The sequence below is a fragment of the Jaculus jaculus genome (genome assembly GCF_020740685.1).
Source record: "Jaculus jaculus isolate mJacJac1 chromosome Y unlocalized genomic scaffold, mJacJac1.mat.Y.cur SUPER_Y_unloc_2, whole genome shotgun sequence".
Taxonomy (NCBI): Eukaryota; Metazoa; Chordata; class Mammalia; order Rodentia; family Dipodidae; genus Jaculus; species Jaculus jaculus.
In genome coordinates, this window is record NW_025423387.1 from 553,752 (window position 1) to 573,497 (window position 19,746).

At 38.6% G+C, this 19,746-nt stretch overlaps 1 protein-coding gene across 1 annotated transcript in view; it reads right to left on the reverse strand.

Annotated features, from left to right (window-relative positions):
• The window catches only part of LOC101611007 (spartin), a 565,832-nt gene that overhangs the window by 20,635 nt on the left and 525,451 nt on the right, over nt 1–19,746 (reverse strand). The window contains 1 exon segment of the mRNA XM_045141190.1: nt 1,675–1,872. Within this exon segment, the coding sequence (XP_044997125.1) occupies nt 1,675–1,872 (198 nt within the window).

Below are 19,746 nucleotides of genomic sequence, written 5' to 3' on the forward strand. Positions count from 1 at the left end.
CAGAAAATGAGCATATTGTAACCTCAAAGAAGGTCAGTCTCTTACCTGTAGGCCAGCACTATAAGTCCATTGACTATAGGGGTAAAGGAAACAGCAGTACCGTATAAGGTCTGTGAATACCGACATATTACTTCAGGGAGAAACCATGCCCCAAATTCTTCCCTCTGAACATGTGACCCCACATTATTCTGTGTGGAAATTGTTTTGTTAACATTGCTTAAATAATTGCTGGCTATTCTAATGTGTCATCATATTAATAGTGACTGTTTCACTTATACAGATGTTTATGTATATGTGTATTTATGTACATGTGGGTGTAAATAGATAGATAGATCTCATATATATAACTTTGTATTCTCCTATTCTCACTTGCTACTCTATTGCATAACATAATAATTGGTTAATAACAGTCCAAATACCTGCTGATTATATTGTCATGTTTCTAGCCTCATTAAGTCCCATACTAATTGTCATTATTCATAAAAAAATATCCTTTGCCAAACAAGATGAGCAAGAGCACCTAAGGAAACCTCTGTTTGCTAATCAATCTCAGCTTCCTGGCAGACAAGTGTGTGCACAGAGAAGACAGGCTATTAAATAAGGAATGATCATGGGATGATTACTATGGCTTAGGTATGAAATGTCCCCCAAGGCTCAAGTGCTGAAGGCTGGGTCTCCTGCCAGTTGATCTAGTAACTGACAGCTGACTGGATTATGAGGGCATGAACCTGATGGAATAATGTGGTGATAAGGATTATCAGTGTAGGAACTGCAAGGGGGACCTAATTGGAGAAAGGGGATCTTTATAGGGTGTATACTTGAAGAGTATATCTTGTCCTGAGCTCCTACCCCAACCCTGAATTCTGACTGCCATGATGAGAGCAGCTATCCTCTGCCAGGCTCTCTGCCATGTTTCTACTTGTGGCATGTTAAACTCACAGTCAGCAGACCATGAGGCAAAGTACTTTCTTCTTTTCTCTACAACTAAAAAATAACACACACTACATTTTTGTCTATCCCAGAATGCCAATAGGACACCTAATATTTTCAAACTAATCCATTTGCTAAAGCTAAAATTACCTTCAGTATTTGCAATTTGGTTCAACCAAACAGTAAGCTAGCTGTGGAAATACCTACCACTCACAAAAGCATTACCATGTCCCAGTACAGAATCTCTACCACAGCTCAGTGAGGTGGATACTAGTACTCTTTACCTCATTTTATGATAATGAAAGTAAAGGACAGAGAAGCTCAATAATGGATGCATTAAACATCAACTAACTAGAAGAATCTGAATCCAAACCCAGGAACAATGATTCTGGAGCCAACAATCTTAATACTTGAATCAAATTACTGTCAAGGAGTTATAAAGAAGAAAATTATATACTACCAGTCTCCTAACCTTGATCACATTGAAGGTTACTAAAAGTTTTCTAATAAACATTTATTATTTTTTTTAATTTAAGAAAGGGAAAGGAAAAAATAGGCACATCAGGACCTCCTGCCACTGCAGACTCCAGATGCATGTGCCACTTGTGTATCTGGCTTTAGGTGGGAACTGAGGATCCGAAACCAGGCCATCAGAGCCTTTAACCACCAAGCAACCTCTCCAGCCCTGTTATAGTGTTTTCAAAAGCAGCAGTGCTCACTTTATACCAAAATAACATGAGTTACCTAGAGCTGAAAGTCAGACATTTGTCCTAAAAGATCATCAAAGTGTTCTCTATCATCTTCTGGTAGCTCAGAGAATAAAACCACTCCCACAAAGCAGCCTGCTACTAGTAACATAGTGCCAGGAAACATATAGGTTCCCACAGTGAACTTCAGAACTGGAGATCTGTCTGGAACTAGAGGATACAACCAGTTACACACCTGAAAAAAATTTTTAAATAATATGAATGGAGCACATTTTCCTAAAACGTTTATACTAGAAAGGTCTTATAAAACTACCATCAAATGAATATTAATATTTTGCTGGTCTTATCATCCTGTAATAAAACTATTAAAAATACTGTCCTTCTACGAATGATGGTCTTCATATCACATCAGCATAGATTGTCACTCTTGTGAGCTCTTCTTAGCCCTAATCAATAAGTTACTCTTTTTAATCAAGTTTCTTTCACAAAATAATCTAGGCATTATTCTTGTTCAGTAATAATTCTTTCAACAATGTCCCAAAGTGTCTCTTATACACAGCTCTAATAAGCCTCCAACTATCTTTAAACAAGTTTCAAGTTGACTTCCATGTAAAAGCTGCATAAATATTTACAGCACACCATCCCATAAGGAAGAGTGAGTACAGATAAGCATAGCCATGACTGAACCACCTATCTTAACTTTATTCTTCTGCACAGCTGATGGATTTATCTCTCTCCTTGAGGGATTTCTGTTCCTTGCCTTGTGTGATCTGGAACTGGTCCCACTTCCCTGCACTCTGGTTTGCTTGAATGACGTTTTTGTTCCTGTTTGATATCTAAATATGGATGCTCCTGGGTTCTTCCATTCTCTTCTATAGCAGCCGTCTGCCTTAAGTAACCCCACTTAGATCTATGGCTATAAATATCACTTGGGCAAGCAAACATGAAAAATTATACCTCCATAGGTCCCTACACTCTTGTATTGCACCACCTAGTTGAGGTATCAACATGGATATCCAGTAGACATCACCATCATATGTCATTATGAGGGTCTAGATAGCAACTCCCAAACACATTTGGCCTCCACCTATTCTCATCCAGCTGCTCAAGTCAAAACCTAGGCCCATCTGCAATATAATAGCTTTCCTGTGGATCCCATGGATTCTGTTGCTTCTACTACAAACTATCAGACCTCTCTTCCCACTGTAATTCTCACCCCATGCTAGACCAAGGTGTCATCATTTATTTCCCAGATGTTCTTCACACTGGCATTACTGCACCGGCTCTTGTCTCTTCCGTTACCAAAGTGCCTCCACTGAGGTCTATCACATCAAGTCTCTGTCTCTTTCCTTGCTACAAGCCACCAACTAGCTTTCCATCACATTAAGAGTAACATCAAAACCCTTGCCCTGAGTTCACAGAGCCTTCATGATGTGGCTCCTGGTTGGCACTGACTTCCCAGTAAACCAGTTTCCAGGGGGTCAGAATGGCAGACAATCAACAGCTACTTTACATTTCCATCTATTTCTTGAACTTGACACATTATTTAGTCTTTTCACTAGCCAGGACTCAGAGGAAGTATTAGATTCTTCTAAGGAACTAGGCCCTGAACACCAAGTCCAAATAGTAACTTCAAGCTCTTGTCACACTGCTTTGTATTTCTTTATATAAATTTATAAATTTATACCTTGTAAAAACTTTCTATTTTCCCACTGAAGTATTCACTTCATGAAAGAAGAAACCTTGCCTATCTTATCCACTGCTGTATTCTTTGTACCTCAGATAGGTCTTGTATCAGGTAGACAGATAAGTATATAGGTAGAGATAGAGAGAGAATTATTTCGAGGATGAACTGAATAATGCCTAGAAGATACAGTGAACCTCCAACAAAAGCTACCTCTGAAAAAGTATCAATCTACATATCCACTTGGATAACTATTGGGTTTTTTTTTTTTTTTTTTGAAAAAAAAAGTAACATGAAAGGTTAGAGGGGATGTGAAAGAATTGGAATACCTGTACACTGGTGTTGAGGGATGTAAAATGCTGTGGAAAACACACAAATTTGTGTAAGAGATGGCTCCTCAAAAGTTAAAAACACAGTTACTGTATGATCTACTTCAGAGAATGAAAAGCAAGCATTTATGTACTTGCATAATAATTTCAGAGCAGCATCATTTGCTATGGCCAAAATGTATAAACAACCTAAGTTTATCATGAAAGGCATAAACAAAATGAAGTCTCTACATAAAGTAGATATTAGTCAGCCAAAGTCAGGAATTAAATCATAAAATACATGCCACCACACCACCCCCAAATGTTTATAATGTTGGGCTGGGGAGATGACTCACTAGTCAAAGGTTCTTGTTTACAAATCCTGCCAGCCTGGGTTCACTTACATATCCATTCACATAAAGCTGGAAAGACAGTTGTTTGCAATGACAAGAGACCCTGGAATGCTAACACACACACACACACACACACACACACACGCACTGAGAACAGGGCTTAGCAGTTAAGGTATTAGCCTGTGAAGCCAAAGGACCCAGGTGCAACTCTTCAGGACCCATGTTAGCCAGATGCACAAGGGCACATGCATCTGCACTTCGTTTGCAATGGTTAGAGGTCCTGGCATGCCCATTCTCTCTCTCTCTCTCTCTCTTTCTGTCTGTCTGTCTCTCTTCTTGCTAATAAATAAATTTTAAAAAAAGATAGAGAAGCAGACCCTTTCCTTTCCATGTACCCGTGGGTTCTACAAGACTGTATTAGGTATTGCCCCAGGTACTATGGTGGGTCCTAGTGAAAAATAAATGAGAGTAGATCTTAGGTTCATTATCTTCATCTATTCTTGGAGTTTATATTTGGTTTACATTTTAATATTATTTAATCTCTGGTTTTCCAAAAATTGAATAAAATTCTGAAGTTGTTCAAAAGTAGCCAGCAAGGCCAGACATGTTGAAAATCTATCTCTCATCTTCAGGACCCACAGTTCTGACTTTCCTTCCTCAGTAATTTCTCTCTCTGATTCAATGTCTCACATATACTCCAAGAAAATTTGCATAGGCCAAAGGAAAAACTATCTACCTTCCTCCTTAGAGTACAATAAATTTTTTCTTTCTAAAACAGAATTGACCTCTGTTTTTCTCTTTTTGAAATTATGTCAGGAAACATATAATCATTGGAATTATGATATTTGAGCACACAGTAATAGGACAACATTGGCTTACATGAATCACATGGCATTAGGCAAATTAGTTTAATAATTTTTATTACAGAAAAAATTTCAATTTTATTTGTGTAAACTGTATGGGTTGTAAATTAGCTTTGGGAATTTTGGTAAAGGACAAATATATGAATATCACTTTTGAATATATTGAGGAATGGGTTCAGGTGTGAAAAACACAATGTAGGTCATATAGTCATGGTGAATACTTCAGTTCAGTTGTACAAAATCCTCACATAAAAGATTTTAGAATCAGCATAATTTCAGGACCTATTGAATTTATTACACTTTAAGTCTCTTGCAGATTTTTTTTTTTTTTTTTTTTGAGATAGGTTCTTGCTCTAGCCAAGGCTGACCAGGATTTCACTATGTAGTCTCAGGCTGGTATTGAACTAACTGTGATTATCCTACCTCTGTCTCGAAAGTTCTGGAATTAAATGTGAGTGCCACCATGCCCAGCTTGTACAAATAATTTTAATGAAATTATTGTTTTCCTTCAGAAATAATGTTAATTAATCAGCAAGTAAGGAACAATTTTCTAAGTCCAAGGTAGTTGCAATTTTGGACAGCTAAAAAAATAAGTGGAAATTTTATTTTGTAGCTATGAATTTGGAAAACAATAGTGAAATAATACACTTTTTGAACTGTTTTTGCCTCCTCTAGGAAAAAAAAAAACTAAAACTTGTGGTAAGATCACCTATATGATGGGAACATTTTTTTTTTTTAGCAAAAAAATGACAACTAAGACACTAAATGCTAAGTCCTCTTGCCAATTCAAGATCTTTAACTGAGTTCCATGTCCAAAGTATACAGTTGCTACAGGTTCCAGGAATGGGAGGAATAGGTGTGGGTACCATTACTCAGTTACCATACTTGGCAGACTCTGGCAAATCATTGTCTTCAAACTGCTCCAATGATGAAAACTAAGAAACAGAAAGAAAATATGTAAATGCTATCAGGACTAGACAAACATGAGACCTCATGACCTCAATTTCTTCATTTGTTTTTTATTTTTATTTATTTATTTAGTTGATAGAGAGGGAGAGACAGAAAGAGAGAGAGAGGGAGGAAGAAAGGAAGGGAGGGAATAGGTGTTCCAGGGCTTCCAGCCACTGAAAATGAACTCCAGACTCATGGGCCCCCTTGTGAATCTGGCTAATGTGTGTCCTGGGAATTCAAACCTGGGTCCTTTGGCTTTTCAGACAAACGCCTTAACCACTAAGCCATCCTTGCAACCCTTGACCTCTTCATTATTTAAAGAAAATATCACCAAACAGAAGAGTCTACATCATTCACTATACCAGTCTGGTCCCTCATGCATGTAATGCTATGACAGCATCCACCCTGGGCACATGATGCACAATGGTGATTATTTGTCAAGTGAGTATTATCAGAAAAGGGAATTCTGGTAAATATTGCTGCATACCTGTCTCATTTCATTAATTTCATTGTCAGTAATCTATTTCTGCTCTATTCTTTGGCAAAATGTTCCATCCTAGTTTCCATCATATATAGAGCCATCATATATTTTTTCATCAATGTCCTGGTATCTACCTTTATTCCAAAACCCAGAAACTTTCAGAGATGTTTGCATAGCCTGCTATTGCCATTGAAGCCTTGCTACATGGTTTAGTTCCTGTGGTGGTTTGAGTAGAATAGATGGCCCCCAATATATTCAGTTGTTTGTTTATAGTTTGCATCTGTAGCCACCTGGCTGGAGGCAGTATCACTGGGTGGATCTTAAAGTGTGTTGGTGGGTTTCAGATTTCAATCTAAAGATATGCAAAGTGTGCCTAGCTGGAGTTCCTGAAGTGTGCCATGGCTTTTGGCTTTAGGCTTGTATTTTTCTCTCTCTGCCTGATCCTGTGAAGGCAGGCTAGCTTCTTCTGCCATTTATGGAACTTCCCCTGGATCTGTAGGCTTCACTAAATATCCCTTCCTCCATAACTGTGTCTGGTCTGAAAGTTGATCTCACCAAACCTGAATCTGTCTGCTATAGTTGATGACAACTATTTGAATACCCAGTTGACTCCACAGATAGATGAGACTCTCAGGCTGTCCATCTACCACAAACCTACCTTTGTCCTTGTGTTTTTCAAAATATTTTTATTTATTTTCAAGAAGAAAAATAGAAAAAAAAAAAGAGTGAGAGAAAAAGAGATACAGAGTGAGAATTAATGCACCAGGGCCTCTAGCCATTGCCAATGAACTCCAGATGTATATGTCACTTTGTGCATATGGCTTTACATGGGTACTGGGTAATGGAACATAAATATAACAATTTGTGTTTGACTCTGAATTCTGCATTTGTTGTTTATTCTTCACTGATCTCAACTGGTCTACGGCTGTTTTAAAATTTAAAACAAGCCCTTTATTATGTTGTTTACTCTGCTTGTTTGGGCTTTGGTATGCTTGTCTTTTTCTAGTTTCTTGAAGTAGAAACAAAAGCTATTGATATGAAATCTGCTTTTGTAACCTAAATGCTTAAAGTTATACATACACTTTTGTACATAATCCTAACCACAAAATATTTTTATATTTTTGTTCTAATTCAGTGAAAATAATTTCTAACGCTCTTTGTGAATTCTTTGACTCAAGGATTATTTTAAAACTATGTTGTTGGTTTTTTTGAATAGGGACAAGGTTTATTTATGAAAGAAATCATCTGTAAGTCACCCTGGTTAAATTAGCACACTTGACTTAAAAAGAAAAACTATGATTTTTATTAGAGCATTGATGTGGTCACTATTTAAGAGGACCCTGCTACCAAAAACCAATGCCAAGAAAAAAAAATGGTCCTCTCCCTGTTACCAGGGAAATCTTTAGCCACCTAGGCATGGCGTTGGGTTCTAAAAGCTGGTCTGCAATAGAACAGCTGCACTTCCTTAGACAACTGAATGATTAAAGACCTTCTTTAGATCTGTCTTTCACTGATGCTGTGACCTCTAGGTCTTGACTTAACATGTGTGTGTGTGTTACATCTGTGCAAGGTCTCGTGTGTTAACACCTAGACCTCTCTGAGCTATTCTGAGCATATCTGAAGCCTCATATATTTGTAGGCCCTATAAGATAACCAGGAATATATGAGAAATTCTCAGTCCCTGCTGTGGTCTCTTTCCCTGGATTTCTGCATTACATTTCTCATAAATCCACTGTTTGTCCAACCAGAATGGCAACCTTAGGCCAGGTGTGATTTAGCCCTTCTAAACTTTTCTGGAAAGCTTCCAGCAGTTCCCAGGGACATGATATTCTCTTTGCTTTGCTTCAGATGGAGTCAGCCACCTCTGACAAAGCTTGTCTTCACAGCTCTGTCCACCCTACTGAGGGCATATGGAGCTTCGGGACAGGACAGAGGGACTGGGGACAGTACTACACAGAAATGCTCTACACTCTTACTGGTCAGAAGAATTTATAGAATAAACAATTCTCAAAGTTTATGTAGTTTTAGTTACTTCTAAGTGTTTTGAAATGGCCATCTGAAACTGTTGTCTAGTTTTGCTGATCTTTGGAGAAAAGATTCACTAAAGTCTTTTGGTCAATCTATAATTAGACACCTTCATTATACCTAGTTTGGACTGATAATTCAACCTTAAACATTGACATAGTGATGTGTAATAAATAAGACATTTCTTTCAAAGGTGAAATTAAACTGTTGCCCTCTTTCCCTCAAGCATTACATGTTATTAACTCTGATTTCTTAATTTCTTATCCTACCAGGTGCAAGCAATATTGCTCAGTGGTAGAGTGATTCACTGGCATGTTTGAGCCATGGCATTGCATAAATAAAGGATATTTTACATGGAAATCTCAATCATAATATGTATTTCATTGGAGAAAATCAGCTGACTTAAGCACTGACTTTTCCAGAATATTATTAGCAACTTAATAAAATGGCAAGCTATACATACTCTCAGAGGCTGATAATTAATGGATCCATATAGAACATGTAATATAGCTGAAAATAGTGTGAATTTCCATATGCAATTATATCTGAAGATTGCAGCTTCTTTAGGTTATAAGTAAGGCTGGAGCTGTAGTTTAGTGTAAGAATGCATGAGGTCCACTGAAGCATGCTGGAGAAGCCAGAGAACAAATTTTAAATACTTAGACATATCTTCAATGTTTAATGAATTAAAAAAAATATTTTTATTTGCTTATTTGAGAAAGTAAAGCAAAGGGTGGAGGGGAGGACAGAGGGAGGGAGGGAGGGAGAGAGAGAAAGAGAGGGAGAGAGAGAGAGAGAGAGAGAGAGAGAGAGAGAGAGAGAGAGAGAGAGAGAGAAAGAGAATGGGTGCACCAGGATCTCTAGCCACTGCAGACAAACTCCAGATGCATGCACCACCTTGTGTATCTGGTTTATGTAGGTACTAGGGAATCAAACCTGGATCCCCAAGCTTCACAGGCAACTGACTTAACTGATAAGCCACACTCTAGGCCTCATTTTAAAAATGTTTCATTTATATATTTATTGGAAGACAAAGAGGCAGAAAGAGAGAGAGAGACAAAGACAGAGAGAAAAAAATGTGTGCCCCATGGCCTCCAGCTACTGTAAACAAACTCCAGACACATACATAATCTTGTATATGGCTTATGCGGGTACTGGGGAATTGAACATAGTCCAGTAAGCCAAGTGCTATGTGTCTTTGTGTCTTTGGCCTTGTCTGATGTCACCTTCAGCAGCTGCCCTTCTTCCTCACCATTCTCTGCACACATATACATCTTTCTGCTATGAGTACTCTTAACTAGCCTAGTTGGGTTGGAAATAACTTTCTTTTTCTAGCCCCTGATATCTTTAAGCATTATGTGTTCTGTTTTGTTCTCCAAAGTGTTTGGAATACGTTTACCACAGCAACTCTTGTGCAGTGGTTTTCTGCTGTTTTTATATATGTCTAAGATTATGAGATAGTTTTTATTTTGTACTGAGCTTAGTAGCAGGCACACAGCAAGTCTTCAATGAATGTTTACTGAAATAATAAGAGTCTAAAACATTAAGTCTGCATGTTGTTGCTGAGATGAGAAAAGGGGAGAAAAGAGTGTTTCATATTGGAACAATACTGTGTTCAATAAGGAACATGATTAACAACACTCTTCAAACATATATAGGTGATTTTTGTTTTCATTTTGGTAAATCTGTTCAATTTTTATAAAAGACCATGTGCTATATAAATAAGAATGGTAGTATCATAGGAAGATGCCAATTCATATTTTCTTTTCTGTTGTTCTTTTAAATTTAATTTATTAGTTTTCTTTTCAGCAAATACAGGCAGTTTGGTACCATTGTTTAGGCTCATCTATGATCTACCCCTCCCATTGGACCATCCTTGTTTATATAAATGGGTCATGCATTGTGGAGTTAGCCAGTTATTGGTACGATAAATGTCTCTACAAATCATGACCCAACATGTGACTCTGACATTCTTTCCGCCCCCTCTTCCACAAAATTTCCCTGAGCCATGTTGGGTTCATTGTTGGTCTGCTTCAGTGCTGAGGTGTTGGGGGCCTCTGAGGCTCTGGCTCTCTGATTTGGTAGGAGATGATTTTTCTCTGTGTTGGTCACCTTCTCCTTTGTGCTGGTACCCGGTTCACAAGAAAACATCACCCTTGCTTGTTTCGCCAATTGCCCTGAATTTCAGTTGGGCCCCTTTTGAGGTATGTTAGGGCAGCTCTCTCCTTAGGATGTGCATCTATCTGAAAAAGAGAAGCAGATTCTCCAATGGAGAGTAAGTTAGCACCCAGAAAATTGAGATAACATTTACTTTATTGATAGACAGTTTGATAGGTGTAGGCCCTCTTGTACCCCATGATTGATGGTAGCTTGATATTATAGAGTGGGCTTGTGTTTGGGTATGGTTCTGACTTGATTCCCAGCTCCAGCTATGGGTCTAGTACCACTGAGGGGATCATTTAGCCAAATCAAGAGCAGTTGTTTCCTCACCATGGCTGTGTGCCACTATTGCACTTGTGTGGGCATCACGTCAGGTTATTTGTTGCTAATTATGTTAGAAAATGAGTTGCTTGGACAGATATTGGTCATTTCCCCCAGTCGCCCATGTAGCACCTTCTGGCACTAGACACGTTGACTGTCTGGGGACTGACTCTCTCCTGGTTTCCGGACATGCCATTGCATTTTATGTGTCAGCTGCATATGGAGTCTTCAGCAATAGGGTCTTACCACTGGCCTTTGGTGGGTCATCAAGTACTCTCACAGAAGTCTGTCATTGTTTTGGGAAACCTTGTAGGTTTCTCTGATCAAAAGCTCATTGTGGATTGTAGGCCCAAGCGGGAAGTGGGGGTTACAGGTCTGTGTCCACTAAGAAATTGAGGAAAAAGATAACTAATATACAAGAGTTAGAGAGGAGAGAGATAGAGGGAAGAGGGGGAGAGAGAGGGAGGGAAAATGTAGAAGATTTAGGTTAGTCTTGATCCTACCCTCTCCAGTGTCTTGTGGTTCACGTGTTTCCTGTAAGGGTCTAGTGAAGGTTCAGCCATTTGGTCTGTCTTTTAGGAAGTAGAATAATATGGTACCATTGCCGTTTGGGTCCAGATTACTGTTTTCCACCCTTCAATGCCCTCCCTGCCCTCCCATCCATCCTATTGTCTAGTCCATGAGGTGCTTGCTGGCTATGTAAGGTATATTGGGTAGATTCAGGTTAGGTGTTGTAGATGAGTGAGACTATGTGTCGATTTTTTTTCTGTGATTGGGTAAGTTCGCTGAGAATGATCTGTTCCAGGTTCGACCATGTTTCCTCAAATTTCTTTTTGTCATTTTTTCTTACTGCTGTGTAGAATTTCATTGTGTAGATATACCAGATCTTTGTTATCCATTCTTCTAATGATGGACATCTGGGTTGATTCCAGCTTTTAGCTATTACAAATTGAGCCGCTACAAACATGGTTGAGCAAATCTCTCTGGCCTTTGGTTTGAAGGTTTTAGGGTAGATGCCCAGTAATGGTATAACTGGGTCTGTTGGTATTTCAATAGTCAGCTTTTCCAGGAGTCTCCATATTGCTTTCCAAAGTGGTTGTACCATACTACATTCCCACCAACAGTGAATGAGTGTCCCTGCTTCTGCACATCCTGGCCTGCATTTATTTTCATTTGACTTTTTGATGCTGGCTATCCTTATTGGGGTAAGGTGGAATCTCATAGTTGTTTTAATTTGTATTTCTCTGATGATTAGGAATGATGAACATTTTCTTAAGTGTGTGTTTGCCATTTGTATATCTTCCCCTGTGAATTGCCTATTCAACTCTGTGCCCCATTTTGTGAGTGAGGTTTTGTCTTCTTATTGTTTACACTTTTGAGTTCTTTGTAAATTCTAGAGATTAGGCCTCTATCAGTTGGATAACCTGCAAATATTTTCTCCCATTAGTGGGTATTCTATTGGCTTTGCTTATCTGTAAAGAAACTCTTCAGCTTCATATGATCCCATTGGTTGAGTGACTGTTTAAGAACTTGAGACACTGGGATTTTGTTCATGAAGTCTTTTTCCATTCCTATATCATGGAAAGTACTTCCTACATATTCTTCCAGTAGTATTCGAGTTTCTGGTCCTATGTTGAGGTCTTTGATCCATTTGGATTTGAGTGTAGTGCATGGTGAAATGTGTGGATCAAGTTTTAGTTTCCTGCATGTGGTTATCCAGTTTGTCCAGCACCATTTCTTTCCACCCAGCAGTGTGCTCCCTTTAGTCTTTATATCTGCTCTGTCCTGGTCTAGTAATTACTTTGGTCCTGCCCTTGTGGCTGTCATTCCCACCAGGAAACAACATTTGACTAGCTCTCTTCTTGTCCCAGGCCAAACTCACCTCCACCCCTCAGTTGAAAGGAGAGAAAAATGAAAAACTCAGGACTGGGAAGGAAGTTACCAAGGCAGAGAAAAGATGCTATATCTTTGAAAGGAAGCTGATATGCCATTTCTCATACTTTTCTTCTACACGAATGTGAACATTTAGCATATTATACATTACTTTGTTTACAACTCTCGATGTTATCAGTTTAACGTTTTTTTCAGAACACTATCTTTTGCCTATACATCTGAGTTGTTCTTTTGCCTATTAAACACAGTATCAGTTTAATGTGCTACTACATTTGTGGTATTTATTTTCCTATAGAACTCAGTTCCACTGTTTAAAACCTACCCCAATGCAGAAAATTTTTCCACTTTGCAAATTTCCCTTCTATCAAAATCCAGCTTCTAATGGAAACTCTACTAGCTCCAGTATATGTCATCTTACCAGTCATTGTTTGTGTTATGCAAACCCCAAGTACAGATCCAATGTGCCCTATTTTTCTTGTCAGTGTCAATATATTCCCCAGAGATTGTTTTCTAGAACAAAAAAAAAAAAAAAAGTTCATAAGCAGCAATCAAGTAAGTGTGAACTAAAGTTCCCAGAAAAGCACTGCAGCTGCTGCACTTACTTCCAGCAAGGCTGAATGCACTGTTGATAGAAGTCCTGGGACCACAAAGAGATTGAATGGTGCAAATCACAGCCAAATTACCTTGAGCTACCTTTAGGCCCCTAGTGGCCACTTTTGCCCACCTCTGTGTCAAACCTAAGATCCTGGTGATTATCAGTTGGAATGTAAGAACAGACCACCACCTTCCACCAACCCAAGGGCTAAGAACCTCATCACATAGCATCCGAGAGCTATGGGGGTTTTCTCTGCTTTACTGTAACCTGCCCTACGTAAGGTCAGTCAACATGTTCAAAAAAGGCCTTGATTTATGACTTTCTTTTGTTCTCCTATCCAAGTACTAACCAGGCAGTACCTTGCTTCCAAGATCAGTCTAGATGTGTCCATTGAGGGTGGTATGGCCGCACAGGACTTTATTTTGTTCTGTAACTATGAAAACTTCAGGAAACTGTTAACACATCAGGACAAGGCTCTTAGCCCCTTTGAGGTGAGAATCTAATAGGTATAGGGCTGGAGAGATGGCTCAGTGGTTAAGCACTTGCCTGTGAAGCCTAAGGACAAGTTCAAGGTTTGATTCCCCAGGACCCACGTTAGCCAGATGCACAAGGGGAGCCAGATGAGCAAGGGGGTGCATGCGTCTGGAGTTTGTTTGCAGTGGCTGGAGGCCCTAGCACACCCATTCTCTCTTTCTATCTGCCTCTTTCCCTGTCTGTTGCTCTCAAATAAATAAATAAGAACAACAAAAAAACAGGTTAACTTATTTAAAAAGAAAAGAATGAACTTCATGGACAGGAATGATAGGTTTCAAAGGAGAAATTCTACTACAGAGAGAAAGCAAGTCTAGAAAGGAAAAAAGTATAGTGTAGACAGGAAGCAAATAATTGTTTTATGGAAAAAATAGAAGTTTAAAAAAATGTTTTTGTAGGGGAAATTCCATGACAGAAGGGTCCCAAAACCAAGTTGCTAACTAAATTGTAAGGACCAAAAACAAAAATTCTCTGCAACAGAGAGGAGTTCCAAAAAGCAAGTTACCAACAAATTTAATGAATTTCTTTGGGGGTTTATAAAGCTTTCTGGCTGGAGAGATAAGTTGATTTTTAAAATCACTGGGCTGGGATGGGCTGGGGAAATGCTTTAGGCATTAAGGCGGTTGCCTGTGAACCTTAAGGACCCTGGTTCAATTACCCAGGACCCACATAAGCCAGATACACAAGGAGGCCCATGCCTCTGGAGTTTGTTTGCAATGGCTGGAGAGCCTGGTGTGCCCATTCTATCTGCCTCTATCCCACCCTCTCTCACTCAAATAAATAAATAAAATATTAAAATAATAAAATAACTACACTGAGATATGGAGGAGCCACCAGTCTTCCTGGGGGGCCTTATTCTCCTTTCCAATCAGTGAACTGGTCATGTTCTGCTCCGTCTCCCTGACTGGGCTCGGGAGAGAGTTGAGAGCCCACCTGCAAGCTTTGCAAGAGAGAAGCATGACTGAATCAAGGACAGAAACCAAGGGGACTTCATGAGGGCCACAGGTAGTCTGCCGAGACTGGCTGGCTGCTTGTCCCAGAACCGTGCCTTCTTGGTACCTGGTCAGCTTGGCTGTCTCTGACCCAGCTCTAAGCCCTCTGGTTCTTCTTTCCCAGTGCATTGTTTTAATGCTAACATTCACTTTAACCATTACTTTTGTCAAGGACAAGAGATAAAACTGCTAGTTGTCAAGGTCCCTTCCCTAACTAAGATAACAAATTTCTTCCTTATTCTAGTGATCAGAAATGAGCAGCTCTTAATTTGTGGATCTCTGAGAGCCAGACAGCCAATTTCTCTAGGGCCACATTTAACTCAATGATATACAACACCTACAGGTTACATAGAGACTTTCAGGTTGGTATGCAGCTAATCTTTTTAGGTCTTAACCAAACAGCAGCTTTTATTTTTCTGATAACTGTTTTTTTTTGTCATGCTTTCAATAAATATAGTTCATGATAAATTGATCCTAAAGTATTAGTGGGTTTCTTTGTATTAGTTTTCTTATATAATCTTTAATTAAACTATTATTCACAAGATATTTTTAATAACAGGAATGTAGTGCATCTTTAAATACTTGAAATAAAACATGAGATAGCAGAACTGGAAGTCAGCCTCAACAGTGACCATGACAGTATAAAACTACCTATTTAGACATGCAAATCCTGTAAAATTATGGTTTGTGTTACCAAGATGGCTAGGCTGTGTTAAATTACACGCATTGAATAACAGTATGAAGATTTCCATCTTGCTTTTGGTAGTATTAATAATAATAATTAATAATAATTTAATAATAATAATCCATATTTAAGGGTGTCAATCCTCTTACTACACAATTATTTTTCTTTTTTTAAAGTTATTTCAGATTTAGCACATGCACGACCAGCATGTCATTGGCTCCTTTTCTTATTTTTTTTTCTTTTCACAATTTTTATTAACATTTTCCATGATTATAAAAAATATCCCATGGTAATACCCTCCCTACTCCCTGCACTTTTCCCTTTGAAATTCCATTCTCCATCATATTACCTCCCCATCTCAATCATTGTACTTACATATATACAATACCAACCAATTATGTACCCTCCTCCCTTCCTTTCTCTTCCCTTTATGTCTCCGTTTTAACTTATTGGCTTCTGCTACTAAGTATACAATTATTTTTCTACCTGATAAGTTCAAAATGTTATTCAGTGAACATTAAAATATTTTTAAAAGAAAACACTTTAATATAGAATGACATTGAATTATTTATGTCCACTAGAAAGTATTGCTCAATAAGTCCTTTTATCAACAGTTTTTCTGGGAAGGGTTTAGGATTTGAGCATACAGTGCAAAACTCAGGATGGCTGGAGAGGAAGTTCTTTCCTAAGTGGTGAAGCCTAAGGTGGACAGTAGAATTTTTCAACCTTCTTTGGTGTCAATCATTATGGGAACTGTCAGGGGAGGTGATTTTTATTATTCCCACTTATGCAAAAGTGGAATTTATGAATTTAAATAACATCTAAGTTAATATAGCTAGGGAATAACAAAACCCCTCTGTGGTGGTTTGATTCAGGTGTCCCCCATAAACTTAGGTGTTCTGAATGCTAGGTTCCCAGCTGATGGATATTTAGGAATTAATGCCTCCTGGAGGGAGTGTATTGTTGGGGGCAGGCTTATGGGCTTTATAGCCAGTTTCCCCATGCCAGTGTTTGGCACACCCTCCTGTTGCTGTGGTCCATCTTATGTTGGCCAGGGGGTGATGTCCACCTTCTGCTCATGCCATCGTTTTCCCCTGCCATCGTGAAGCTTCCCCTCAAGCCTGTAAGCCAAAATAAAACTCTTTTTCCCAGAAGCTGCTCTTGGTTAGGTGATTTCTACCAGCAATGCAAACCGGACTGCAACACCCTCCACCACTAATAAATAATTATAGAATTTCTTTTTATTTCATGTCATTTATTTATTTGCCAGCAGAGATACAGACATAGAGAGGGTAAGGGGTGTTGTGGGCCAGGGGGAAGAGAGAGAGAGAGAGAGAGAGAGAGAGAGAGAGAGAGAGAGAGAGAGAGAGAGAATGGCACGCCAGGGCATCTAGCTAATGCAAATCAACTCCAGATCCACTTTGTGTATTTGGCTTTACTTGGGTACTGAGGACTAGAACACAGGTCATTAGGCTTTGTAGGCAAGTGCCTTAAGAGCTGAGACATCTCTCCAGCCCACTACTACAATTCCTAATATTATAGTTACTGCATCACTGTTCAAGACAGTGCTGTAAATGTCTTCCTCCATAGCAAAATAGATATAATTTAGCAGCTTAAAACAACAAATTATAGTTTTATGGATTGGCTGTATTCACCTGGATGGCTGTGGATTGGGCTACTGTGTGGTTGTGGTCCAGTGCTGCAGAGGATTCACTCATCTGCAGGTTCTTCTGGGCTGTTTATTTCAAGATGACTCCTGTAAATGTTGATACTGGCAGCCCTCTAGGGCTGTCTTATCAAAATGTTCTTGTACATTTTATTTCCTCACAACATGGTACTGGGATCTAAGAGGTTAATTCAAGCAAATATTTCAAAAGATGTAAGTAAAATTACCTGATCAGAAAAAGGTTACTCCCAGAATGGTACATGGTTAAACCACTGTGTTCTGTTGGTGAAACAATCATAGGTAGATAGAAGGGGATATAGTAGTAGATGCTACTTGTCAAGGCCATGTTGCAGGGCTGGGGTGAGCTCAGTGAAAGAGCACTTGCCTCACATTCACAAGGTCCTAGGTATGATCTTAAATTCTGAAACAATGTCCCACTTCAGAAAAACATAAGGAGAGAATATGTTATTTCAGCTGTATTTGCAAAATACAATTTCCTACAGGTTCCTTAAATACAAAGCCAATTAAGGTCAAGCTAAGCAAGTAAGAATGATGAATATATTGTACTGGCAGATGAAGTTATGGTGTATTAAGTAGTTATTTAATGTGATGAGTTATTTAATATAAAGACTTATTTAATATGATGCTAATAATTTGTATTTAATCCTAAAAGGCAACAGGATAGCTTTAAATTTTAAAATCAGTACTATTGTACTAGTCTTATGAAAGCTATATAAACTAGTAAAAATTATGGGTACACTCACATTTAAGTAATTCCTTTTCACTTTCCTTCTGCAAACCTCCACTACCTATCTTCCCATACTTATTTTCAACTCTGTACCTTAAAAGTCAAAGTGAAATATCAGAAGTCTGCTTTGCGTTTCCATCAGCAGAGCTATGCACCTACCTGCATCTTTGTACCTCCTCTTCTACCTGTTCCTGTGGATGGCCTGGCCCAGTTCTCAACCTCTCCATTTCCAGGTCCCATCCCTCCATGACACTACTTGAGGAGTTCACACCAATAGTCCCCTTCTTTTTCATCTCTTCCTGCTTTCTGCCTCTTTCCTAGAGTGTGCTGAGTTGATTTTATGTAAAACGCAAACCTCTTTTGGTTCATCTTTCCTGTTCCTCACATCCTACTTACCCCCATAGCAAAACTGTTGAAAATATCTTTTTCTATTTCTGCTCTTTTCCATTTCCTCTTACTGAATCTAACAATTGGATTAATTTTCAGATGAAAGAACAATTTTCAGGGAGGCCTCTTGAAGCGCTGAGATTCATAGGATGCTACCTGTAGAAAATATTTTATGTTTTAATGAAATCTGAATTTCTTCTTCAAGTTACCAACAAGGCAATAGGAAAAGATACATTCAGGTGACTTTAATCAGAACAGCTAATATTTGTACAATGCTTTAACAAACTTTAACTACCTTTCCATGAACAGTATTATCCCATTTACTAGGTGAAAAGGATGAGTTTTTAAATTTTTCTTAAGAGAGCACAAATAAGCAACACACACACAGAGAGATAGAGATAGAGAGAAGGAAAGAGAGAAAGAAATAGAGAAGCAGAATTGGCATGAAAGAGTCTCAGCCACTGCAATCAAACTCCAGATGCCATCTCCACCTAGTGAGCATGTGAAACCTTATGCTGCCTCATCTTTGTGTGTCTGGCTTAGGTGGGATATGGAGAGTAAAACATGGGTCCTTAGGCATTCCAGGCAAGCATTTTAACCACTGTGAAATCCCTCTAACCCTGAGGTTTTTTTATGAGAGAGAAAATTGGCTTTCAAGGCCTTAGCCACCGCAAATGAACATCCATATGTGTGTGCCACATTTTGCATATATGCCACTTACTTTCTGCATCTGGCTCATGTGGGTTCTGGGGAGTTGTCTCTGGTACTTAGGTTTCACAGGCAAGCACCTTAACCACTGTGCGCTCTCTCCAGGCCCCTCAAACAAGTATTAAAATTTCTTAAAGTATTTTATGTTTATTTATTTATTTGAGAGAGAGAATGAGGGAGAAAGAGAGGTGGAGGGAGAAAGAAAGCGAGAGAGAGAGAGAAAGAATGGGCACACTAGGGTCTCCAGCCACTGTAAACAACTCCAGATGCATGCAGCACCTTGTACTTACATGGCTTACATGGCTCCTGGGGAATTTTGACCTGGGATTTTTGGCTTTGTAGGCAAACACCTTATCTGTTCAGCTATCTTTTCAGCTCGCAAACAGGTTTTAAATTACTTTACAATTTGCTTTTTTTTTTTTTAAACATAAATTCATTTTGTCTTACTTCAAAACTTGAAAAAGAATACTTCTATTTATCTCATACTGGCATAATTATGGTGATATACTGAAGCATTTCCAGTGTGGGAGGAAACTAGTATGTCTGCTACCATCATTAAAATTTTTTGAAAGCTCTAGTCAAAATAATAAACTGTGAGAAAGAAAGAACTGTTATAATTAAGTAGAGAGAATTATTATAATTTTCATTTTTGTATAATTCAATATCCAGTACTTTCCAATGGATCAATGTATAACTAATTTATTAGTAAAGATTATGATTATCTAAAATAATGGAAGAAACGTTTATATTTTGTTTAT